General features: G+C 39.0%; 1 protein-coding gene across 10 annotated transcripts in view; it reads left to right on the top strand.

The window, feature by feature from the left end:
* SCEL (sciellin) overlaps positions 1–27,021 on the top strand; it is a 105,424-nt gene that overhangs the window by 38,267 nt on the left and 40,136 nt on the right. For 8 of the 10 annotated variants that reach the window (XM_039473423.2, XM_010341650.3, XM_039473419.2 and 5 more), the window contains 9 exons: positions 11,195–11,275; positions 13,410–13,475; positions 15,929–15,988; positions 20,363–20,407; positions 22,145–22,204; positions 22,504–22,563; positions 25,226–25,285; positions 25,725–25,784; positions 26,151–26,207. In XM_039473423.2, the coding sequence (XP_039329357.1) occupies positions 11,195–11,275; positions 13,410–13,475; positions 15,929–15,988; positions 20,363–20,407; positions 22,145–22,204; positions 22,504–22,563; positions 25,226–25,285; positions 25,725–25,784; positions 26,151–26,207 (549 nt within the window). The remainder of the gene's footprint in view (positions 1–11,194; positions 11,276–13,409; positions 13,476–15,928; positions 15,989–20,362; positions 20,408–22,144; positions 22,205–22,503; positions 22,564–25,225; positions 25,286–25,724; positions 25,785–26,150; positions 26,208–27,021) is intronic. The other 2 variants (XM_039473418.2, XM_010341649.3) reach the window with 2 other exon arrangements.

Here is a 27,021-nt window from a genome sequence, read left to right as displayed (position 1 = left end):
ATATGACTATGAGGTGGCAGAGCCATGCCACAAGCTTAATTTGGGTGGTGCTTTCACAGGTTTTGCCGCTGAGGGAGTCACTCACCACATGAGAACCTCCAAAGGCAACTGCAAAGAGACCACCGCCCAGAAAGGGAGGAGAGCGAAGGGACTCCTGGGGGAAGAGGGATCAGAGAAAGGGCTTTCACATCTAGGTGACGTTGCTCAGCATCATGACGGGAGTCCCAGCACAGAGAACTCTGAAAAGTGGCAGCAGCTCTGGGTCCTTTGTAGCCCCTGAAGTTGGAGAATATGAATGTACAAATAACTACATCATAAGATCCACTGTAGGTGCATGAGAAGAACAGAAGTCTTCTCTGGGAGATCTGATGTTGTAGGAAGAGCTTCTAGTATAAAATGTTATGTTCCCTTCTAGCAGGGAACTCAGAAATCAGGTCCCCAAAGAGGTGTGGGATTTGGGGGAAAGAGAGAAATTATGCAATGCTAGTGCAATGCTAGGTTTTCAAGTCTATGGTGATTTTAAGCATAGTAATGCCACTAATCAATGTGGGAAGAAATAAGAGCTGCACGGGGAGTACACAGTTGGTTGTAAGCAGCTGACACTGTGTTTTGTTTAGAGCAGGTAGGGTCTGGGACACTGGAAGGATGTATTTGTAGTGGTGATTTCCAAGCAAAGATAAACAGCCAGACAGGAGGAGGGAATGTGCTCAGGTAAAAGGCAGGTCCCAAAGATCCGGATTTGGGAATGAACCTGGGGATTTAAAATGTAGTATCTTTGGAGTGAAGATACCTGTCGAGAAAAGATTAAACAAGAAGAGAATGAAAGTTGAAGCTTGATGTGTGTCTGTACATCAGGTGTGATGGGGGTCATCCTTCAAAAAATCTGGCATGAATTTTACTTCCTCCCCAAAGACTTCACGCCCCAGTGTGTTACTTTTGTCAACTGGACTCGGAAGGCTTACAGTCTTCGATGCTCAATTAGCAATTAATTGCGCATTACCTTGACACATCACTTACTAGTAGAGTGTACTCACCAACTAGATGGCATCATCTTATAACTTTTGTATCATGGAGTAAATTTATCCATAGCAGTTTGTCAATAAGTGCATATTGATTGATTGATTGATTGATAGTATCTACTAGACAATGAGTTTCCCTCAACATGTTATTTTTTTTGTCTTTTTGTAGTTGTGCTGTATTCTATGGGCTAAGTAACACCTCTGTCTCTCCCTTTCTCTTTCTGTTTCTCCCTCTCTCTGTCTCTTTCTCTTTCCAAAACAACCATTGAGCTCTGGCTATGTGCTTAAAAAAAAAAAAAAAAAAAAAAAAAAAAAAAAAAAAAAAAACACTTTGCTTGATGCCAGAAGTATAAAAAGGAGTACAGAGAGAAAACTCAGATTCTACCAGGGAGTCATTTTGAGCCAAGAAGGCTGGCCCTCACCAAGGGAGGGTCCTGGGGAATATGATAGGCACAAAGGTCAAGGCAGCCACAAAATATGTAGAGTACACAGAAGGAGGCAGTTGACGTTGAATCTCAGGTAGAGTAGGCTCAAAGGAGGCGATGCCAGAGGTAAGCCTTAACGAATGAGCAAGAGTAAGCCAGATGCAGAGGGGACGTGTAGATGGAGGTGTTCCAGGCAGAAAGGAGAGGAGGAGCACAGTTCCAATGCCAGAGAGTATGGTGTGTGTGGGCGTGTATATGTGAGTGTATTTTTAAGTGTAGAACCATGAGCTTCCCATCCACGAGACATTCTCCGCATTTATCCTTTATCAATTATATTTAGTGGTTGCAGAAAATCCAGTAATTGCAAATCTGACGTCATGTGGGAAAATGTCTTTTAATGTAAGACACTATGGGCAGATATCCACTCATAATTTGTGGTAAGCCTAAGTACCTTTTGAGAATATCATATTTCTGTTTTAAGAGTGAATGCTGTGCCATTATGTAATTTGAGCTCTGACCATATGCTGTAGATTTGGAGTATGTATAAAAGAAAGTGCAAGTGTCATCAATACGGAAAATTACTAGAAGTTCAGAGCCATGTTTCCGTCTTCCCACTTTTGTTTTGTGATCTGCCCGAAAGCCTAATACAAAGCAATGTGTCAGCAATCACTTGTGTATGTCTTCATTTTTGAAGTTCTTAAATACTTTCTTATCTTTGAGACTTTTAAAAGAGTGGAAACATTTGCCAGATGTGAGCCAATGGGGAGAATAATAGGGGCCATCTGGAGAAATATTCAGGTGCATCATAAGGAACTAGAGAAATAACAGTTCTGGAAAGTTTAATTTCTTTCTGATATCAGAACCTACCATTCAATTTTTGTACTCTGTTTATGGCAAATTCAACTGATTCTGACTGTGTATTTAGGTGACTTGGCGATTCAGTGGTTAAATGGCATGTAAAGCTCATTTAAGGATCTCATGGAAGCCAAACTAAAGTACTTGCTTAACAGACAGTATGAATATTTATGAATGTTGTTCATTATTCTCATTTAGGAACAATAATGAAGCCGCCATTAGAAATGAATGCGCTTTTTTCTGGAATCGTTTTTAAAGATAGAAAAGAAAATAAATAATATTTGATAAAATTAAAATAGTGGAAACACATCTAGGAAAATTACCATATCTTCTACATACATTCATAATTTCTCATCCTTATTTGTTTTGACCTCTTCTCCTTCAGTGGTTATTTCATTTTCTGTTAGCTGATTGGTACACTTGGAGGAGGAAAAAAATATCCTGATTGAGAAGTGAGTTGCCATGGCAACCTTGCACTACAGTTATATTTTTCTGTCTGTAACTATAAATGGTAAAATGTAACCTTTCTAATTATGCTGCAACATTTTTAACTCTATTGGTACCAAATCCTCTACAAAGTTTGATGTCATGCTAAATAAAAGCAATACGTCTCATTTTTATCTCAACAAAAAAATATTTATATTAAGTGGAATCTCTTTTGTAGAAATTAAGATTCTATAACACACAATAAAATATCAAAATGCAGTGATTGAAAACTCTTGCCTGAATGCCTAGATTGCTCTTTCTAAACATTCAGAATAATTAAAATATTAGCCTGAGTTTATTATTTTTAAAATGTGTTATTTGAACAGAACAACGAGAAACCTAAATTCAGAATGTGTAAATAAACGTCTTCACCTTTAGCAATGAATTATTTTTTCTTCAGTCCAATGGGAACCACCTAGACAGTCCCTGATTTCCTAGCACTAGTTTTAAGGAACTCAAACATTCAAACAGCAAATACAAAGCAGCCCTGCTTTGCCCAACCCAGATTTCCACCTCCCCTGTCTCTCTTGGAACTCCTGTTGCCTCCACCCCTGCCAGAGGAGCTCCTGGAAATATGAGAAAGAAGGGAAGCTCCAGGTTCACAAGAAGGATAGAGAAAGAAGCTATGAGAATCAGGATACCTAGGGTCAAGCACTCTGTCTAAACTTCACCTTGCTCCAATCATAAAAACCAAATTATTTGATATTTAAAAAAATTATTTCACCATTTAGTAGTATTGCTGGAGGTTCTTTCAACTGGAGATTGTACATTTCACACCAGTTAGAGGCATGACAGATTAAAGGGGCTATCGCTGGTCATTCAAATCTTAGTGTAAATTACATAAATCAGGTTTCTTTCCTGCTAAAGCTGGGCAGAATTAGAGCATACTGAGGGAATGGAGTCTTGTGTTGTATGGAGGGGAGTGGAAGATGGCTTTGGAAGAAGGAGGCTGGGAGGTGAAGTATGGTGAAGTATAGGTGATTGGGATATGCTGTGGCATAGGATTTGGGGGGAGGACAATGGAAGTGGTAGACAGGGTAAAAGGACCAACATTTTACTTGGGACTTTCTTCATACTTGGCCACCCATCTTTGTCCTCTCATCCCTCTGTCTCCTCTCTTAGCTATATGCAGATCATCCTATAAATGGAATCACACATTATATATAGCCTTTTCATATTTTTGCTTGTGTTTGTTTGTCATCTGTATGTCTTCCTTGGTGAAGTATCTGTTAAATCTTTATTTACTTCTTTTTTTTTTTTTTTTTTTTGAGGTGGAGTTTCATTCTATTGCCCAGGCTGGAGTGCAGTGGTGTAATCTTGGCTCACTGCAACCTCCACCTCCCGGGTTCAAGTGATTCTTCTGCCGCCTGAGTAGCTGGAACTACAGGTGTGCACCACCACGCCCAGCTAATTTTTTGTGTTTTTAGTAGAGACAGAGTTTCACCATGTTGGCCAGGCTGGTCTGGAACTCCTGACCTCAGGTGATCTGTCCGCCTTGGGCTCCCAAAGTGCTGGGATTACAGGCATGAACGACCCTGCCTGGCCCAAATGTCTTAAATCTTTTGCCAATTTTTGTTGAGTTTTGAGAGTTTTTAAAAACACATTGTGCTTGGGAGCCCTTTGTCAGATATGAGAATAGCAAATATTTTTTCCAGTGTGTGCTTGTTCAGTTCTCTTAACAATGCATTTTTCAGAGCAAAAGTGTTTTTTTTTTAAAATTTAATGAAATCCAATTTATCAAGTTTTGTTAAATAAATTGAGCTTTTGGTATTACACTTAAGAACTCTTTGCCTAACTAAGGATCACTAAAGTTTCTTCTGTTTTCTTCTAAAAGTTTTGTAGTTTTGTGTTTGACGTATAGATCTGTGATCCATTTTGAGTAGACTCCTTTTTGATGCTAGCATTTTTTTAGTACCACTTGGTAGTAGCTGGAATATTTTTAAGTCTTTGAGAAAACATCTAAGGACAAAAAGCTGCTATGACTTAAGCAGTACTTAAATTTGTGTATCTTTGTATCTACTGACCAATATAAGTTGACTCATGTTCTTATAGAGCCAACTTAAATTTAAATTTTATTAACCACAACAGCATCTACATACATTTGAAAAGCGCATTACATGAATGTCAAGGTACTTGTGGAGTTGAGGATTCCTTGCACTGCCCTCCTCGGTCATGTAATGGCTTACCATCCACAGATCTGGGCCAGTCTCTTCCTTTTGCAGTCATATAAGCAGAGTTTCAGAGTGAATCGGAGTATCTTCCAGAGTCGAAGAGAAAGTTGGTGGAAAACCTAGTATAAAATCTAGAATCTAGATCCCTAGAATTCTAGTCTAGTGCATGGTCCATTACTTGGTCATGGTTTACTGAAATGGCCACTGGCCACTAGAAAGTGAGGCATCATCGCAGTAACCATTCTTTTGGTCATGTGCCTTGCATTTTCCAAATTCTTTGAAGGCATGGATTACATCTATTCTAGTCTTTAACTGCCCAATTACGTGTCATATACTGTTATGTGTCCTAATATTATAACTGGGGCGCTTGTGGAATTTTTGAGCAAATGGGTCCTTCCTTGGGCAAGGCAATATTTCAGATCAAACAATTTTTAATAGATTTGCCTTGAAAATACCTGGATGAGTATTGGTTGCCTACAGTATGATATACAGAAGGGATTTAACATCAGAAAACCAATTTGAAACCCTGGCTGCCCCACTTACTAGCAGTGTGACCCAAGGAAAAATTTTTCAACTTTTTGAGCCTCAGTAAATAATAATAATAACAATAACAATAACAACATTGATAATACACATTCCACAACTTAGAATGTATAGATTGAATACCATCCTGTATGTGAGAGCCTGGCAAAGCTGGCATGTTACTGAAACTCAATAAACATAAAAGTTTCATCTTTTTTGCCATCGTTGGTATAAAAATTCTATTTGTTAGATACAAAAGCTAAGCACAATAGACAGTAAAAAAAATTCACAGTTAAATATTAGAGACAATCATTCCTTGTTCTACCTAGACTTCTGCTGCAGTAATAGACATGTTCATACAGCTAGACTTGAACAGAAGTCACAGAGCCACACATGTTATAGAAAAAAGCCATGAGGAGAGATGTGATCTTTGCAGCAGCACATGGAAATGAAGTGATATTGACAGCTTTCTTTACAGTGTTATTTCTTTCAGCATTGGCCTTTGAGCTACCGCTGCAAGTGTTCACATGTTTCTTGTGAAATCTGCCTTTTTTATTTCTGAAAGCTCATCATGATAGCCACTTGTGTGGTGGCATAGATCCTGCAGGAGCCTTGAGGGGTCTGGGGAAGGGTGAAGGGGAGAGCCAGGGTCAACTTACTGGAGCTTGAACATTGCATCTCAAAGCAGAATTCAATGAGAATCATTCCCATGAATGTCTCTTGTTTCCTTCTCTTGAAAACATTCTGGCCGCAGCTTCCTGCCTCACTCTTGCATTTGAATCCCCCTGCTTGGCATCACATCATGCTCCTGGCATGACATGAATGAGTCTTCTCATTGCCCGCCCCACCCCAGGGCTTGAGTTCTGTCATCTGTGGCTGTCATTGCAGAGATGCAAATGAAAGCTCCTTTGAGGTAAATGGAAGTCAACATGGCATCGCCTGGCTCCTGGCCCAGCAGGGGTGTAAATGCATCACCCTCGGAAATAAACGTGCTTCTCTGCTTTTCTTGGCCTTCATAACCGCACATTCATCTTTCTCTTTCCTGTGTATTCTCCGGACCATCTCAGATCTACTTCTATTCATCTCTATTTTCTGATCCACCCGATCCATATTTACGTACCTCTTTGAGGCCCTAGACATTCCAAAATTGAAGAAATTCAGTATGTCATTAACATGATTCTAGCATAAGTAAAGCTTGGCACCATCCCATTTCTACTTTTTGTAATCCTTTTCACCTTGTTACTTCTTTCTCACCTGTCCTCAGACATCTAGGGTTCTGCACAGCTTCATTATTATCCAGGACTGACCACCTCCTTCTCCCTTTCCTCTGCCTCTGGAAGGAACACATGTAACCAATAAATCCACGGAGATACACTAAAGACTGTCATGTGGTACATATACCCAACACAAGGATAATTTCTGAGAAAAGAAGACAGTGGCAATACAAACCAAATCCTGTGGAATATGCCACTAAGCCAGGATGAGGAGATTATTTTGACATAAATTGCTCTTCCAGAAATATCACACAACACAATAACTTAGCCAAGTACCTGGCACCTACTAGGTGTTCTGTAATGGGATTGACAGTGGATTTCTCCTATAAGGAAGCTAAGCTTGCACAGATTTTGAAAATTGCCAATCCCTCTTTGTTACCCATTTCCTCCCTGCCAAAGAGAAATTCAGCCAATCACTTTCTCCTTCATTCTTATGTCATACACAATCCTAGTACTTGGGATATAGCTGTCCTTTTAGGAACTTTGAGTCCAGTGTGGGAACAGAATATCATGTGTAGTCCAGAATAGTGTGATATGTGCTATGAATAGGGTTGTTATTGGGGAATGTAGGGATGTACCTAGTACGGCTTTGGATATCACTGAAGATGGTTACTCCTAAGCCAAAGTCTGAAGGGCAAGGAGAGAATTTCCAGGTGAAGAGACGAAGGAGGTGCTCCATAGCAGGGAGAGAATATGGTGGGGTGTGTTAGGAAGGGCAAGAGTTTGTCACATCTGCAGCCCTGGGGTCATGTGGGGTGAAAACAGCAACCACTACAGCAAAAGACACTATTTCCTGTGGGGAAGCCAGGCAGTGCACACCCTCTTCGGGCTTCAATGTCACCATCAGCTTAAGAGCCAAGAGACCCACCATGCTTGGTGCTCCACTGCCCATCACCCAGGGCCTCACCACCACTCTGCTGAGGGGTCTTCAGGACTCATTCCATCATGTCCCCATCCCTATGTCCATAGACTGTCATCAAAACCCTAGTCAGGTCATTTCTTATTGCCTGGACCATCCACACAGAGCTCTGTACCTCCCTGAACCTGACTCAACCTAATATCACACTGAGCTCTCAAATCCTGCCAGTCCACCTTGATGAGTTTGTCATTTGTCATTGCCAAAATCCTCCACTCCTCAGCATCCCCTCTGAATGATCTCCCACCTTTTTGTTAGGCTCTTCCAGAGGACCCTGGTTCCACAGCCTCTCTCTCAGCAAGGGCTATTTTCCCCCTAACTGACATATCACAGGGTCTGGTGGAAGGTGGAGGTCTCGTTTGCTTCTCATCACCACTTCCTGTTAATTTTAACTCTCTTCTCCCTGAAACTCCCCATCTCCTTTGAAGCCATGCCCTCATGAGCTTCTCTTCTTCGTTGGAGTCATCTCAAGGTCTCTGAGACACTCACACTCATTCTTTGAAGACTTCAGGACCAGACTCACTGTCTTTTACAAACCTTCCTCCTGCCATAATGCTTGGTGATTTCAAAATCCATGCAGAGGATCCTTCCTCTCCCCGGCCTCTCACTTTCATGACCTTCTCCCCGATGATCTTGTCCTTCCCACTACTGCAGCCATTGATAGATCTTGCCCTGTAATTAACCATATACCCTACAATATCACAAAACTTCTATTTCAAAGCTTTTCTTCTTTGGCTCCTGCTTTCTATCTGTCCAGCTCACTCCCTTCAGTCCTTTGATTCCAGGAATTCCTCAGCCCCACCACCATCACCAGCCCATTAATTCTACCAGTTTTTTCACAGTCCCCACCACTCATATTCTCGTTTCCTTCCATGCCCATCTCAAACTCCACAGCCCCCATGGTAACCCCTTCCTTGCAGACCCCATCCACTCCCTTGCAGTCATTCTCTTCATTGCACTCACTTGGCTGAATTGTAAATGTGGCTAATGGTAAATCCAACTCTCAGTCTATTCTGTTCCTTCTCCCCAAACAGCTAAATATGGCAGGAGAAAACAATGCCAGATAACCTGACTTTAAGCCCATGAATACTAACCTGAACTAAGCTGTTGGTATGGCCCAAGGATCTTCAAGAGGCGGCAGAGCACGTGGAGGGTTTATGCAGCCTGATTCCCGGTTCAGATTCCCAGCTCTGCCCCTTATGGGCTGTACCATCATGAGATATTTACTTTTATGTTATTCGCTTCGGTGGTTTAATCTGTGAATTGGGAAGAATAATAATACTTATCTGGGATTTCGGTGAGGATTACATTAGTTGATATATGTAAAGTGCTCAGAAAAGTTTCTGGCACATAATGATCTCATATAATGGAACATCATCATCATCATCATCATCATCATCATCATCATCATCATCTTATTATTATTATTATTACATTTCCTGGTCCACTTACTCTTCTGCTTTCCTAGAAAACCATTTCACACATTTTCTCTCCCTCAGCCCTAACCCCTGTTCAACCTTCTCACTTTGACTCAATGATCTTGATTATTATTTTACTGAGAAAATAGAAGTAAACAAAAGAGAACTTTCTCCACTCTGAGTCAATGAACATACCTCAGCTATACCCATCTGGTTCTCTCCCTCTTGCTGCTGTGAATGAGCCCTCTGTACTTCCATCTAAGATTGACCACCCACCATGCCTTAGGTCCCATCAATTCTCAAAGACATCTGTCTAGTGATTTCCCCTCACTCTCCTGTGTCAGTGATTCGCTGGGTCATTCCCATCATCGTATCTGCATACTGTAGTAGCCTTCCTCAATCCATCAACCTCAAAGTAGCTACCCATTCCCCTCTTCCTTCTTCACTGCCAAACTGCCTCAATGCCTCTACTTCCTTGCTTTACATTTTTACCTAAATCCACGCCTATAATTTTTCCCCACCATTGTCCCACCAAAACTGCTCTTATCAGGGTTACCAAAGACCACTCTGTTGCCTAAACCATGGTAATTTCCCAGTCCTTGCTTTTGTTTGATTAACGGTAGCATTTGAAATGGCCAATTACTCCTTCCTTGAAACTTTTCTCACTTGGCTTCTGAGATACCACGCCCTCCTAATACTCTTGTTTTCTCCTTGGCCACTCCTCCTGATTCTTTTGCTGTTTTCACCTCATATTCTTGACCTCTAAATATTGCAGGGATTGAGGGTCCAACCCCTGGCCCTCTTTTTGTCTCTGCTTACATTGACTCCCTTAGTGATCTCTACCAGTTTCAAGCGTTAAATACCATCTCTAAGCTAATGATGCCTGTATTTATATGCTTTTTCTCCAGATAGCTTACGGCTTACTCTATTACTTCCTATAGGTCTTGGTTCAAATTTCACCTGACAGAGAGGCCTTCCCAGGCCATTCTAAATAAAATAGTGTTCCCACCCCATCAGTCTATATCTCCTTATTCTGTTTTATTGTTATTATTATTATTTGTACAGCCGTTTTCTCCTTCTGATATATATTTAATTGTATATTGGAAGCCTTTGAGAACAAGGACAGTATGCAGCTCACAGAGAGCCTTGTGTATAGAAAGCTACCAATAAATGTTTGTTGAATAAAAAACACAATCTCATTCAGTCCTGACAATACCCAAACAATCCTGTTAGAAGGATTATTACAGATGAAGAAACAGAATCAAGTTAACCCATTACCACACAGCTGGCAATTCAGGCAGCCTGACTCCAGGCCACATGCCTACCTACCTTCCTACAGAAGCCAGAAGGGTACACAGGATCACAGGGTTCTTTCACTAGGTACAGAGTTTCTGTTGAGAACACATAGAGAACTGCTGGGCTGGTGGTGGTGGGGAGCATGGCGGGGTGACATTCCCTTAGTAAGGTGCTGACTACATCCAAAATGTGCACATAATTGCCCATCTCCAGTTCCTAGTTCACTAAGTCCTGCCAACTCAGAGGCTCCTTTGGTGCTTCATTGGAAAGTTTAGGCTGACAGTAGATTATATATATGCTTTGTCAGCGTCAAGCTGGCCTGTGCTGACAATATTTAAGTCAGATTTAGTTAAGAGCTTCAAATCAGTGCTACCTTGAGGTCCCTGAAATTAAAACCTTTTCTTGCTGTTTCTCTAGCAGCCTGATAGTTGACATGATTCCCAAAGAAGCTTATATGTTAATACTTAAGAACCATTTACAGTTCTCATGCACTGCTGACCCAAAATGCTATGACTTGAGCTAGACATACTATTAAAATATTGAGCTATTTAAAGAACATAGTGTAGTTCAAACTATAGTGAAAGAGGATAGGGTTTTCAAGAATCTGATTAAATAAAAGCATTTAAAATACACATATTTTAAATATTTGACTTCTTAGTGTTCCATGGATTCTGACCTTTCAGGTACCTCGCTCATGGGGATTGTAAGACACAAAGCATATTTCTATGTAGGCAATAAATGCATTCAGTTCATAGATGCTCACATTTACCATGTTTCCATGGTGAAATGAACTGCTGTTTTCTGTTTTAAAGGGAACCAGGTTTTCACCCTCCAATACCTCCAAAGCCCAGTTCTCCTGTTTCTTCTCCTAACCAGCCGAGAGGGGATAATAGGTAAGACCTGGTATTCCAGAATTTCTTGCCAAAATGAAGTTCAAGGGAAATGAAAATAAATGGACTGTGACCTGCTCTGTGCAAAGCATGGATGTTTTGTGTGCACATTCCCTAAAGAAGTGCCTGTAGAACTTTTTCTAACTCATAGGTGTATTTATATTTGCCTTTGAATATTAATGGTTAACTTGTCTGAAGGAAATATGCCTTCAAGATAAAAATGGAACAATATTCATGTTCAGACAGTGTTTGCACACAGGATTTTTATTTATTAGCTCCTAATATACAGATATAAATATATATATATACATATTTGGCATATATTATATATAATATAAATATAAACCCTATTAAAACTAAATTTTTTGTTCATGTTTGTTCCAAGTTAAGTTTCCCACTAAGAGGTACCTATTCTGATGAAAGATGTTCTTAAAACTTTGTGTTACCACTCAAATCCTTGCTTATGTTAGAAATACCTTTGGGTGGTTCTTTAATCTTTTTAAGCAAAGGGATTTGTAATTTATTTCAAAACTATCACATAACTTGTCACTGAATCCAGAAAAATATACTTTCTTCTCAGCTTTGAATCTCTGTCACTCTATAATTAATACTTGGAAATAAATTCAGAGATCTGAAACACTTCCCATGTGTTATATTTAAACTGTTTAATATATCTTGAACAATTTTTCAAGATGTACATCCACATTTCCATTATTATTGTGAGATTAAAAAATGGTAACTCAATGAAGATTGACTACATTAGATCTGCTTGATTGCCTACCATTGCTTCTTTTGTATTTTTGTTCTTTGATGGTGACTTTTTTGACACCATGTAAGACACAATTATGGAACTATTCTTTAATAAGACAAAACTATAGAACTATTCTTCAGTAGACACAATTATAGAAATATTCTTCAGCAAGAGCGTAAACTTCAGTTAGAAAGTTCTGACAGGGAAGCAGGACTATGTAGCAATGGGTGTTAAAAATCCAGGTTTGAATTTCTGTTCAGTGAAACTGCACAGGATCTTTGAAATTTTGTCCTTAGAATGAGAGCATTTTTAAAAATTGAGTCAAAAGAATATTTTTTCACTGAACTCATTAAAAATATAGATCAGATTTATAACTTTTTATTTGTATGATGGTTATAATTATCTCTTAAAAATATCTTCTCAAGCTTTTAAATCTTACATTATTTTTTCCTTTAACTGTATTGGGCAATTAAATTTCAATTTGAATAGAATTTTTTAAGGGGCTAACATTGATTGGCCGTAGTACCACTGACATTCTAATCTAAAATCGGTGTCACTAGAGCTACACGCTTGTTTAAATTTAAAGGAAGCTAAATTTCACAGGACTTACTACTCAAATTTCTTTATTCCACCAATGATCTAAAAAATAAAATTGGGACAACTCGCATGTTTTTTTAAACATCCTGACTACTTTAATCACAGCAAGATGATTTTAATGAAAGAATATGAAAGGGAAGTGTTTCCTATGTAATTAACACGTGTCCTCAGGAGTACAAAAAAATAGTTGAAAATAGCTTCTTGAGAACAAGTAGGAATGTATAAGTGGGTCAACCAGATACTTTAAAAAAGAGTAAAGTCTTAACTTGTGTCAGAACCTAACGTAATAAAATTTAATTCTGTCAGCTTAGCATGGTCATTCCCAATGTTGTAGGTACACTTGAAATGTAGACTTTTTCTCCACCTTATATGAGCAAATATATTTCTGGATAGTATTTAAGTGGGCTAACTCTTCAAGAAAATATATACCTTTGATGCCCATAACAAAAATTCATATTTTAAAATATTTTATAATTATCTAATAGAAATTAATATGAAAATGCTTTATTGATGGAGAACAAAGAAATCAACATGAACATATTTAGAACTTATAAGTCTAGAAATATCCAGTGGTTTATAAATGTGCAATAAAGATAGACTTAATTACTAATTTAGTATACTAGAGTTTCTGTCAACCTAAAGAAAGAGTTTAAGTTTGTTGTCTCAGCTAGTGGTATGGTTCCAACAAGCATTGATCTTTTTGCATAGAAATTTTTAAAAATAATTTTAAATTTATTCAAAAAGTGTTTTCTTTTCTGACTGATATTATCTTTAACTTTCAAAATATAGGCAGATGTATCCACCTAAACCGGGTGTATATACAGAAACCAAAAGATCTGCTGAAAGACATATAAGGTACAGTGATTTCTATCTATATCCATGTAACTGTAGCAATGAATAAAGTATGCTTTCTCAGCACATTTAAAAATACAAGGCAATTAATAATAAGTTAGACAAAATCAATTTTCCAACTGACTCCAACATAGTGATAAATGTTTTTATAGGCACTTACAGAATTTTGTTCCTGTTAATTCTATCCCAAGCTTTCCATTAAGAAAACCACCAGGCCAGGCGTGGTAGCTCATCCCTGTAATCCCAGCACTTTGGAAGGCCAAGGCAGATGGATCACGAGGTCAGATTGAGACCATCCTGGCCATGGTGAAACCCTGTCTCTACTAAAATACAAAAAATTAGCCTGACATGGTGGCACGCTCCTGTAATCTCAGCTAGTTGGGAGGCTAAGGCAGGGGAATTGCCTGAAATCAGGAGACAGAGGTTGCAGTGACCTGAGGTTGCACCACTGTACTACACTCCAGCCTATCTAAAAACCAAAATGAAACAAAATGAAATAAAACTACCAAAATGGTGTGAACAAGATAACAGGATAAGGTAAACCCACTAAAGGCAGGAGAGCTTGCTCCCTCTTTATTCCCAGCCCCTGCTCTGAGGTCCATGCTATAGTTGATGTGGATGTATAAATAAAGAGGTGGAAATACAGTTGTGCAGTTGAATCTGCGCTACAAAAACTTTGTCTAGTATTGACTGAACATAGGCATGTCTAGCCTCTCCTGCAGCATCAGGAAGAAGCACATTGATGCCATTTGGTAAAGGGACATTCTCCAAGTATCTTGCGGGTAAGGTAGCAATCCCCAAATGTGGTGTTTCCCCATGAGAGTCCTGATTTATGCTTGTTGTCTTGCACATCCTATTTCGTCTGGCATTTGTTCTGGATATATCTTGTTTTTCTCACTTTTTTTTTTAAAGAAAAGATACTATTTTTTGAAAACAGATTTAAATAGTGCTATTTTATAGGTCTATCAATATGATAAACTAATTTTTAAGTCAAAATATTTTTGTGACTGAAAAAATTATTTTGAAATTTAAATAAGCTTTTCATTTTTTGTGTTATCCCCATTTGACTATCAAAAGAGTCTCATTCCAAAAGACATGTGACATGGGTTCTTTTCTTTGGAGAAAGTCATGCTTCTCTTGTCCTGAGGAACTGACAGCATCACTCTTGTCATTCCCCAGCTTGTGTTCCATGTACCACAAGATGTCAATGCATGTTCTGGAATAATTCAGTGTCTCACTGCATTTAGAAAACACAATTAAATAGAGTTTTCTGCCATAGTTCTTTTCAGAACCTTAGTATGCTTATGTATATTCCAAATCAGCAAAAGTATGTTATATTTCCTAAATATTTGGCTACAAAATCCGTTCTTCATGGAACTGTATTAACCTTATATGAGATGCTGAGTGTTTTTTTTTTGGACAGGATCTTGCTCTGTCACCCAGGCTGGAGTACAGCAGAGAAATTATAGTCCACTGCAACCTCAAAATCCTGGGCTCAGGAGATCCTCCTGCCTCAGCCTCCTGAGTAGCTGGGACTATGGGAACAGGCCACCACATCCAGATAATTTAAAAGAAAATTTGTTTATAGAGATAGGGATCTCCCTTTGTTGCCCAGGCTAATCTTGAACCTCTGGCCTCAAGGGATTCTCCCTCCTAGGCCTCCCAAGGTTCTGGGATTACAGGTGTGAACCACCATGCCCAGCTCACAGTTCTTAATTACTATAAGAATTTTCCTAATTATTTCTTTTATGATTGGGGGATATCAGCATTGATCTGAGCCCTCTACGTCTCAGATGCTTCCACCTATTCTAGAGTCTGAGAGGACAAATACTTTCACCCCTTTAGGGTGAAAAGGAATAATTAATTGTATCTGTTGCTTAATGCTTCTTAGCTCTGGTAGAAAACCTTTTGGATTCACTTCTGTGTTTACCTGTTAGTTAAATGGATTTTGTTTTTTTATGTCCTTTTTGTGACTTAGAACCTGGGAGCTGACAATACAAGTCCTCAGGAGAAAATGTAGTTATTTCAGTGAGCACTAGATGGCACAGCCAACACCCAGGTGGAATAACAGAGTGGAGTGTGTGTGTGTGTGTGTGTGCGCGCACGTGCATGTGTGTGTGTGTGTCTGTGTGTGTGTGCGTGTGTGTCTGTGTGTGTGTATGCGTGTGTGTGTCTGTGTGTATGTCTGTGCATGTGTGCTTGTGTGTGAGTGTGTATGTGTCTGTGTGTGTGTGTGCATGTGCATGTGTGTGTGTGTGAGAATGAGGGATGTGGGGATGTGCATGTCCCTGTGTGTCATGAGCTGACAAAATAGAACCATTTTGTCATTCTGTTGAACTAATTCCTGAACACCACCTACACTATTTATTTATTTACTGAAAACAAATAAGAAATGTTAGTTCCTTCAAAAGTAGCTCTGCTATCATTGACCTGTATTTATTTTTCATTGTTTGAAGGAGTCAGGATCTTGATAACATCCTCAAAGTGGCCACTTCACTTCAGAGAACTGACAAAGGGTGAGCTCTCAGAGCTTTTGAGCTTGGTTTGATCTTCTCTTATGTTTCAAAAATGCTTAACCATACCTTTAAAAGTTCCAAATGTGAGCAAAATCCTAGTGCTGTATATTGTATATAATTTAAAATAAGAAAGAATCAGTTTCTCTAGACAAGTACTCCTGAGTGGTGGATGGTGCCGACATTTATGGACAGTCTTTCAACACTGCCGCTTTTTCTCGTGATTTTACCCACCCAGTGACCTCAGCTGTCAAGCCTCATTCCAAATATCTAGTCCTGTATTTATGTTGCTGGTCCAGATCTCTACGTATCTCCCAGCACCCCTGCTCAGGATGTCCAAGGTCATATCCAAATTCTTTCCCAAATGTACTGTTCCTGAATTCTCTGTTCTTGCATTCCTGCAGACTCACTTTTCTGGAACAATTCTTGATTCTTCCTTCTAGATAGTATCGTGCATGCATGAATTAAACATCTAAAATGTCCCTCATGTATACACAGACTTCCCCTAGTTTGAACCCTCATCGACTCCTGCACAGATTATTAAAGTAGCTACCCAGCTTTACTGGAACACTTCAGGATTTTCTTCCACTAAACTATTATTACCCATCAATACCATAATTTTTCCCAAGATTCTGCTCAATCACTGAGCCAGATTGTCATTGCCCATTCAAGGGCCTATAACCTCATTTAAAGCCCTTGCTCACCTGGCTGTGGCCTCACATTCCAGCAACTTCTGTTTTCACACCATATTTATCCTACATTCATATTAAGAAAAACCATTTTCTCTCTGCAGTTTCTAGATATTCTGCCTTTGTTCATACCACATGGTGGCCTTTTTCAGCCCCAAACCAACATGCCTGTCCATCCAAGCCCTGCCAATTGTTCAAAATCCAGATCAAGTGGCACCTCCTCTGTTGTCTTCCCTGAGTGATCCAGGGAGATGTGACTTCTGCCTCTGTAAGCAATTAGAATTGCACTATTCATATTTTGTAAGATGGAATCATACTCAGCTGTGTTTCCTGTTATTTGTGTAAGTGTGTTACCTTCTCAATCATCTCTATAATCTATCAGGGCAGATATTTTATCTTATTTACCATTTACAGTGTGAGACATGATGCTTTGTACATCGTAGGTGTTTAATAGATTATGTTATAATCATAATATTTCATTGTTTAAATCCAAAACTCCCAAAAATATTCCTCGTTTAATTGATTTTAGTAATGCTAAGAATGTTGCTAGAGGTTAGTCGCTGTCAAAAGAACTGAAGAGAAAAAAATGTGACACTTGGCTTTTCTGAGCAAATTCATAAACAAAATAGCTCTGAATCCAGACAGAGTCTATAGAAATTGTCCTGAAGGTTTCATTTCCATGTCTTCTCTCATTGAAGTGTCTAGGTCTCTAATTTTATTGATTTATTTTTGTTGCAGGTAATATTTTTTGTTTCCAATAGATATTAGACAGTGGTTTGGTGGGTGATGGCGATGTCTGAGAAACAGATACGTGAGTGGCTCTGAAGGGAAATTATTGTTTGGTGTAAATCAAATAAAAAATATGAGAGAGGCAGTTAGTTTAACTTTCCTGTCCCTGCTCCCTAGCCATAATGCACAAATTCCACAGCCAGTTACATTCATCACAGAGAGAAGTTGCTGCTTGACAAGGATCAGGAAAAATGTTCATGGTTGTCCTCATAGAGTATCATTACTTTGGGCCATCCACAGGGAGTAGAAATGGTGTTAGTTATCTGAGCTGCTCTTTGTGAAATGGAATGTTACTGCTATCTGATTAAGAGCATTTCATTTGTTACAAATGAAGTGGAGAAACTTAATATCGAAAGCTTTCATCAATGTGAAGTCATTTTGAAAGCTCAAGATTTTTATTTGGAACACAGTATCCATTTTATTTAATTTGCCACAGAGTGTCTTCTCATGATGTATGCCAATTTTCTTTGGATAAAGCAACTCCAGATCTTGATAATCTCATCATTGTGACTCATGCCAGTCAGAAAAGTCTGGGACTAAAATTTATAGGACTCGTGGGTTTGCTCTTTTCCTTGGGGACATGAACAGATTGTTGGTCTCAGAGTTACCAGGTAGAATTTCCAGCAAGAAACAATAATGAGGTCACTGTACTGAGGGACTGGGTAGTGTTTATCTTTGTCACACACAGGGATAGAGCATTAGTCATTTTTCTTTTTCTTTTTCTTTTTTCTTTTTTTTTTTTTTTTGGTCAGAGATATCAACTTTTGTATTTCAGTATTTATTCTCAGGCATCAATTCTACCACTGATACCTAAAATTGCTTGAAAGGATTAATCTATGTACTGGCTGTTAATTTAGGGTCTCTGAGAGGACTGTCCTCAGTAGCTATTCTTGCCATACTGCCATCATGCTGGGCATCTTCCACCACATAAGTGACCCAGCCACTGCACGTCTTTAAAGCCTAAGTCGAAGTCTTGGTGTTTCTGAGTGCAATAAAAAATGAGTATAGCAAGCATTTATTATGCTGAGCGTGGTGATTCACACTTGTGATCTCGGCCCTTTGGAAGGCTGAGGCGAGCAGATCACCTGAGGTATGGAGTTTGACACCAGTTTGGCCAATATGGTAAAACTCCATCTCTACTAAAAATACAAAGATTTGTTGGGTGTGGTGGCACACACCTGTAATCCCAGCTACTTGGGGGAGGCTGGAGCAGGAGAATCACTTGTACCTGGGAGGCAGAGGTTGCAGTGAGCCAAGATGATACCATTGCACTCCAGCTTGGGCAACGAGAGTGAAAAAACTTTCTTTTTTTCTTAAATAAAAAAGTATAGCAAGTATCGACAGGGCATTAATTATTAAATGGCCCAAATTAATCGAGAATTTGTGACTTGCCAGGCATCATACTAAGTCCTTTATATTCATGAGCTTATTGAATCTTTTCTAGGGTGGATACAATTAGTATTCTCATATTACAAATAGGAAAATTGAGTCCACAGAAGGTTAGGTAACTCATCCATGTTTAACCAATGAATAAGTGATAAATCCTGGATCATACTCCATGTGTTCTTAACAAGGAAGGTTGAATGCATAACTACTGAGTTACTGGGTCTTACAGCCCCTTGGTCAACACCAGAAATGACTCAAGAAGAAAAAGATTAGGAAAGCTTGGCAGAGTGTGATTTTAGAACAGGAAGGAGGAAGAACCAAGATCTGTGAACAGAAAAACTTGCTGAGGAATGCAAGAGAGGTGGGGTAAGGTGTGTGTATGGAGAGGGGGTCATGAATAGGACAGTTAGAGAAAGGACATGCTGTGACAGGGAACTAGAGGAAGACACCAATAGCACTGTGGTGAAACCCTCATCCCACCTCACCTAGGCTGCCCAATTTGGGAAGAAAGTAGAGCCCATGTGTTTAAAGAGAATTCTTGAACCTAAGCATTTAGTTTAAATAGGTTGCTCCTGAAGCAGCAGCCAGAAAGGGTTTTGCAGTTCTCAAATGTGGAAGCAGGACAGCAAATTTAGCTGACCTGGAAATGAAGTCGCAGAACTCAAGAAGGAAGCCAGACTTACTGATGAACAAATGTTTTCTAGAATCTAAGTGTGGAAGTACATTGTGCAATGCTATAATTAATAAATGTACCTATATGTGGATTCAGTTAACAGTGGGTATTAAGCACCTAGTGTATGAAAGATCTGTATTAAAAACGAAAGTGTGTCTGATATAAAATACAGTTCTAATTTTTTTTTTTTTTTTGAGATAGTGTCTTGCTCTGTTGCCCAGGCTGGAGTGCAGTGGCAAAAATCTCAGCTCACTGCAACCTCCACTTCCTGGGTTCAAGCAATTCTCCTGCCTCAGCCTCCCAAATAGCTGGGACTACAGGCACATGCCACCATGCCCAGCTAATTTTTCTATTTTTAGTAGAGATGGGGTTTCACCATGTTGGCCAGGATGGTCTTGATCTCTTGGCCGCACGATCTGCCCATCTTGGACTCCCAAAGTGCTGGGATTACAGGCATGAGCCACTGCGCCCAGCCAGCAGTTCTAAATTTTAAGTGGTGTGCGTACGTGTGCCTGTGCAGTGGTAGGGGCATTAACGTGAGACCAGTGTGCAATGGCTGTAACTCAAAGTATAGCAACAGAATTTCCATAGAGGAGGTGCAGAAAAACACATGCTGCAAGGGCTCAAAAAATGTAGAAGACCCTGTTCAGTTAGAGGACTAGGAAAGGCTTTCTGGAGAAAGTGGTGTTGGAGGAGAGCTTTGAGGATCATCAGGATTTTTGCAGATGATGAAAGTGAGATGTGTTGTATTTCAGAGAACTCAGTTATTTTAAGGCATATTTACCCTTGGACCCTGGGCAAGCTTTTTACTAACGTTAAACGTTTTTTCTCTTTCCAAAGTGAAGAATTGGATAATCTCATCAAAATGAACAAAAGCTTGAATAGGTAAGATTTTTAAATGTTTATTTTTTATTACTGAATTGCATATCGTGACTTTTTATGCCTTTTCCTCTTTAAGCATGATAACCCACATTCAAGGGTAGTCAAAAACATCCTACGAATCTTGAATAAAACCTTGCAGCAATCATCATCATTTCATTGTTATGATGAGTGGTTATTAAATTCTAAAGATACTAACATGAATGTGTTTTTGATTTTCATACTCCATTTGTTTATTAAGGCAGTTATATAAATAATCACTTTTCTCTTCCTGAAATATTAATTCACTAGAATGTAAACAGAGTTTGGTTTGATTCTGGAATAATTTTAGTTTAACCATTACAAAAAACAATTTATTATTGTAGTTAATGTTATATTGTTTATTATTATTATTTTTTGAGACAGGATATCACTCTCTTACCCAGGCTGGAATGCAGTGGTGCAATCATAACTCGCTGCAGCCTGGGACTCCAGGGCTCAAACATCCTCTTACCTCAGCCTCCCAAGTAGCTGGGACTACAGGCATGTGCCACCATACGTGGCTAATTTTTAATTTTTTGTAGAGATGAGGTCTCACTATGTTGCCCAGTCTGTATCTTCTTGTTTTGAATCAGTTATAATTGTATAACTTGAAATATGTCAAGAGAGAAAAATGAGTAGTCAAGGCTTGTGTTTGAGGTATGTATGATGTAAGCCAGCTCCCTGTTACTTTGCATACTAATGCACTAAACAGTGACCAAAGAAAAGGAGAAAACAGGTCAAATGCCAAATGAATTAACTGATCTGAGGATCATGATAAGTGTTTTTCATATCCTGTTCTGGCAACAATGATCACTTAAATCTGCCACTTTTCAGGTTCCTCATTTACAGGGAGAGGAGGTTTTAGAACAGGAGTCACAGACTCCACGGCTCACTAAGGCCAGACAGGTGTGAGGGAGGAGACTGTATGAATCACAGGCAGTGAGAGAACTGGGCCAAAAGGAGAGCAAGTGCCCTGTCTAAGCACACAGCTGCTTCTCAGCTCAGCTCTAGCTGGGGGTCTCCACTGAGTCTAGTGTTACAGGACAGCAGGACATTTTCAGGAGATCCTGAAAATCCACTTTTGTGGTTTGTTTTAGAGATAGGATCTCGCTCTGTCACGCAGGCTGGAGTGCAGTGGTACAATCCTAATTCACTGCAGCCTCCATCTCCTGGTCTCAAGCAATCCTCCCTCTCAGTCTCCTGAGTAGCTGGGACTACAGGCACCACCACCATGCTTGGCTAAGTTTTAACTTTTTGAGATGGGGTTGGACTATGTTGTCTAGGCTGGTCTTGAACTCCTGGCATCAGGTGATCCTTTCACCTTGGCCTCCCAAAGTACTGGGATTACAGGCATGAGCCACCGCACCCAGTCTGAAAATCCAGGTTTCTGTGTATCCTCGCCTTCATTGTAAACATGGGCTCACTTTAAAGCCCATGCTTTAAAGCTAAAAGGGTAGAAATGCTCCATGAGCCCAAGCAACACCTCTATAGACCTATTGTGGCTGGCAGATCCCCAGTTTATATCTTTTATTTTATTTTCTCTAAGTCCCACTACAATTTAAAATTTGAGTCTATGAAAATACCTATTTCAATAATTATAGCTCATCTTCCTCAACAAGCTTTTATTTCCTATCTTAGATGTAAACTGGTCTATGTTCTTATAGAGTTAAGCATTGGTCATTACCACTGATGAGGTTTTTTTTTAAATCAATACGTTTAAAGGAATCAAGGTCTTGATGGTCTCTTCAGAACAAATCCAAAGGTAGATGAAAGAGAGAAAAGGTAAGTGCATCTGTCTCAATTCTGAAAATCTTATCTTGCAGATTGCTCCTCTTATTCCTTCAGACATTAACTGCAAGGGGGTTGTATCCTCTGGCATGGAAATGTACTAGCAGATGGGGTAGTGCTCTCAGCATTGTACATTTAGTTCAGACATAATTACCCAGAAGGATTTCTGCTCTTCCATTCATAAGAGTAAATGAGCAATTCATGGAGAATGTTTATTGCAGCTGACCTTTCAAGATACCACACAATTTCATTTCAATATGCAGTCTTTTATGTGAATTTATTTGTGTTTTCAGAGCTAAAAGCCTTGAAAGTCTCATCTATGTGAGCACCCAGACAGATAAAGATGGCAAAGGGTAAGATTTTATGAAGACAGACCATTTTGATTGAATGCCGGACAGTATACTATTTTCCGGAGGAGACTTCCTACTTAAGACAAGGGTCAGGCAGGCTGGTGGAGTAGGCCTCAGACTGGCATCCAGAGATAGTGTATGTCTTGGTGCTTGTTCTGTCCCCAACATCAATCTGGGTGACCCTGGGCCAGTTGTATAATTTCTGGAGATCTCTGTTTCCTCTCTTTCCTTCTATGAAATGAGGGCTATGACCTAGATGATCTCCCAGTTCCCCTTTATATCTAAAATGGAAAGAAACACAACTAGCTATTACAGGTAGCAGAAAATAGGTTGGTTTATAAACTAAATACATTTATAATAAGGCATTTAGGTTCTGGGAGCATAGCCCGTCACCATTGAAGTCTTTCTTTTCTTTCTTTCTTTTTTTTTTAAAGACAGAGTCTTGCTCTGAGGCCCTACTTCAGCTCACTGCAGCCTCTGCCGCCCAGTTCAAGCAATTCTCTTGCCTCACCCTTCCTAGTAGCTGGGATTACAGGTGCCTGCCAAGATGCACAGCTAATTTTTGTATTTTTAGCAGAGATGGGGTTTTACCGTGTTGGCCAGGCTGATCTTGAACTCCTGACCTCAAGTGATTTGCCCACCTCGGCCTCCCAAAGTGCTAGGATTACAGGTGTGGGCCACCATGTCTGGCCACCACTGATGTCTTTAGAGTGTATCAAGGCACTTCTCAGTTGAAATCTTGGTTGAGTCATTTCATATGTATATCTCTTCATACATATTTGTCAATATCTTAAAAATGAAAAGCTATGCTTTTATTTATTTTAAATCATACAATGAGTTAATTAATGATCAGTAACTGAACTGGTAACATTTAAAAGGTTACCTTATAGTTGTCGCCTGACTGATATATTACATAATTGACTTACATGACTGATACTATTTTTCTTGTTGAAAGAAACCAAAGCTGTGACAGTTTTATCAGAGAAAATCCCAGAATAGTCAAGAATGACAAAGGGCAAGGATTTATGAGATCTCTACAATTTTTGCCTTCCATTTTGGCTGTTTACTTTGTATTTGGTTAGTCATGAAATTTGCCTTTCTAACATGAGAATTATTTCTATTGTCACAGTTAGTTTTAAAAACCATTTATCTGTGCCAATCCATGCCCAGAATGGCATTCTAGCTTTCCAAGTCAATCTTGGCAGATGTGTTCTCAACCCTTTCTGATGCAGAACACTTAACAAAGTCTCTATGATGAAGGATGTTGGCAGTAACCATCACAGAGCCATTGAATGCTTATTAGCAGCATGTGATTATGATGTAAACGTGTCCACATATTACAGGCAAATTTTTTTTCAAATGTGGAATAGATGAAGTTGAAAAACAGTCTTTTTTTTCACATGGGTATATGAGCTTTCTAGGAATAGATGAGATTCCAGATTTTTTTTTTTTTTTTTTTTTTTTTTTTTTTTTGAGACGGAGTTTCGCTCTTGTTACCCAGGCTGGAGTGCAATGGCGCGATCTCGGCTCACTGCAACCTCCGCCTCCTGGGTTCAGGCAATTCTCCTGCCTCAGCCTCCTGAGTAGTTCGGATTACAGGCATGTGCCACCATGTTCAGCTACTTTTTTTTGTATTTTTAGTAGAGACGGGGTTTCACCATATTGACCAGGACGGTCTTGATCTCTTGACCTGGTGATCCACCCGCCTCAGCCTCCCAAAGTGCTGGGATTACAGGCTTGAGCCACCGCGCCCGGCCGAGATTCCAGATATTTTTTAAAAACAGTTTGGAGGGTTGTGCAATAGTGGAAGACAATAGGAAAAGTAGGATACGCATCACAAGTAGATCATTTGGTGAGTTAGGAAAAAGATATGTAATCTAGGATAATTTGATAACTACTGAGTTTTGGTGCAGGAATAACTGATCTTGTCTGCACAGTAGGGAAAAGTCCTAGTTCTTTTTCCTTCTTCCCTTCCTCCCTCCTTCTTTCTCACACTGAAATAACTTGAAATGTCGACAGTCTTATCACAGTGAAATCAGAGACAGATGAAAATGGCAAAGCATAACACTTGGAAACTTGGGCGAATTTAAAGAGATTAGCTTTCATATTCTCTAATACTTTTGAGTCATTGGCATGTGAAAGTTTTATTTCATTTATATAAAGCACTGGGACCGTAACAGTTACTTTGACTTTACCAAGGTGACTTCAGACCCTTTAAACACATCCGCTAACTTTTTAGGAGCAATGACTTGTCTGAATTCTCAAAGTATTTAGACTTAAAATATTGATCAATTGATTTCCACCCCTGATGTATTGATTTTCATGCTTAAATAAGATGATATCTCAATACATGTATTGAAATCAGCCTCCCACCAACCCATCTTCAAGAAGCAAAAGCCAAGACCTTGGTTAAAACTTTTAAGTTGACTCTATCATAACTCGGTAATGGTTGGTATCTTAGTCTCAGGTTGCCACTTACGCATTTGCATGATGGATAGAACCACTTGAATTCAGTATTTCTAAGGACTTCTGATCCTTTAGGCACTGATTGCATCTTACTTCTCTTGTGGGAAATCTGCTGTTGTCATTAAGAGATTCTGAATATATCACTGAGTCACTCTTGTCTCAGTCTCTCTTTCTCTTTTTATCCCCCAATGTTGTAAAGAGCCCAAGGCCTTGGAAATCCAACTAAAGTTAATCAAAAGACTGAAAAAAATGAGAAAGGGTAAGTAAATCTCATACCTTGATGGGGCTTTTTTTTCAGATTAGCTTTTTATACCTCATTAAAAATGGGAGTGTAGTATAAAAATTGAGTTGCACTGAAGTAGGTGCAGGAAAACCTGCTACATAATCTCTTATTCCATATTTTCTTAAATAATTATGAGATGTGTCAAATTTTAATTTAAATTAAGAAATATAAAGGATAAAATTGCACAATGAGATCCACATTGAGAATCTTTTCTAAACTGATTTAGACTATTTTAAATGAAATGCTATTGAGGAAATTAATAAAAGTAAGTTAAGGATAATTACATCAAAGGGCTTTCTGGTCATTTGGTCCTTAAAACACCTGACACCATATTCGGGGACATTCTTGATTATATAGATTTTGGAAAAAATTGTACTCTAACCTAACTGACAAGTTTTGGTGTTTTTTTCCAAAGAAGACAAGATCTGGAATCTGTTGTTAAAGTGAATGCCAGGATGGATAAAACAAGCAGAAGGTAAGAACTAATCAGATGTCTCTAACTGTTGGTTATTTTCTCTCATATTAATTATACAATATTGAGAGCATCACATCTTTATGTTTGGCTTCTCTCTTCTGTGTCTAATCCCTGGTGCCCTGATTTTCACTTCAAAGAGTCTACAGTGTATTCCATCTAAATATACATTTACATACAGCCCAATAAAATCCTAAGGATTAATTATACTATATTATTGATAGGCAATTTTTATACTAAAAGTGAATTTAATGTCTGCATAATAATTGTCTCCAGAAGCTTGAATTAATCATTGGGAATATGGAAGAAGTATGTGTCTAATATTATAGGAATGTTTTGAAACTGACAAACTTTTTTTTTTTGACGAAGTGAAAACCTTGATAATACTATCAAAGTGAATCCCAAAGGAAATGAAAATACCACTGGGTAAGAATAATTAATGTCTTTGATTATGATTTTTTTTAAGTGTCAATCCATTAGAAGATAAAATAATTTGGTTTTTTAGCTTTATAACCATATTTTATTAGCATGGAATTAGACAATAAAGATAGGCCACTGGACCATCCGTCCTTGCCCTCAATAAAACGGTGAACTTTTGAAGCATTGTCTTAACGTTTGATAGTAAACAAACTTTTCTCCCAGATTTTGGGCTTTGATTTGTCTTCAGGGGTAAGTGACTGAATTGAATTTCTTTGTGGCTGTAAGAATGCACAGTTTTAACAACATTTTCAAAATGTATTTCCAAAATGACAAAGACGGCCAAGAGTGAGCCATCATTGAAGCTCTGGTAATTCAAATTCTCTAAGGGTGGTGGTCTCAGGAGGTAGTCCAGGTGGGGCTGAGGCGGCACACAGAGGTGGAGTAAGGACCTCCCACTGCTTTGTTCCCTGTTCAGAGCTGTGTGGACATGGCAGTGGTACCCAATCACAGTACTTCTGTTGTCCCCTCCTGTCCCTTTTAGATTTTGCTTCTGCCTGTTTTGGTATCCAAGTATTTTAATGGGGTGGGCTGTGTCCCACTGGGGAGTCAATCAATAACTTTTGGTATGTGGTATTAAATGAAATGCTATTGTGGAAATTAATAAAGGTAAGTTAAGGATAATCACATTAAAGGTCTTTCTGATCATTTGGTCCTGAAAACACCTGACACATGGTAATGTGAGCTGTTTTTTTCTTGCCCTTTTTTGCTCACCATAATCTATTCTGAAGAAAATAATATTTTAAATGGTTTGGGTTAGGTA

The sequence above is a fragment of the Saimiri boliviensis genome, chromosome 16, assembly GCF_048565385.1.
Source record: "Saimiri boliviensis isolate mSaiBol1 chromosome 16, mSaiBol1.pri, whole genome shotgun sequence".
Taxonomy (NCBI): Eukaryota; Metazoa; Chordata; class Mammalia; order Primates; family Cebidae; genus Saimiri; species Saimiri boliviensis.
Note: the sequence above shows the minus strand (reverse complement) of the source record. Positions and strands in the feature narration are given on the sequence as shown.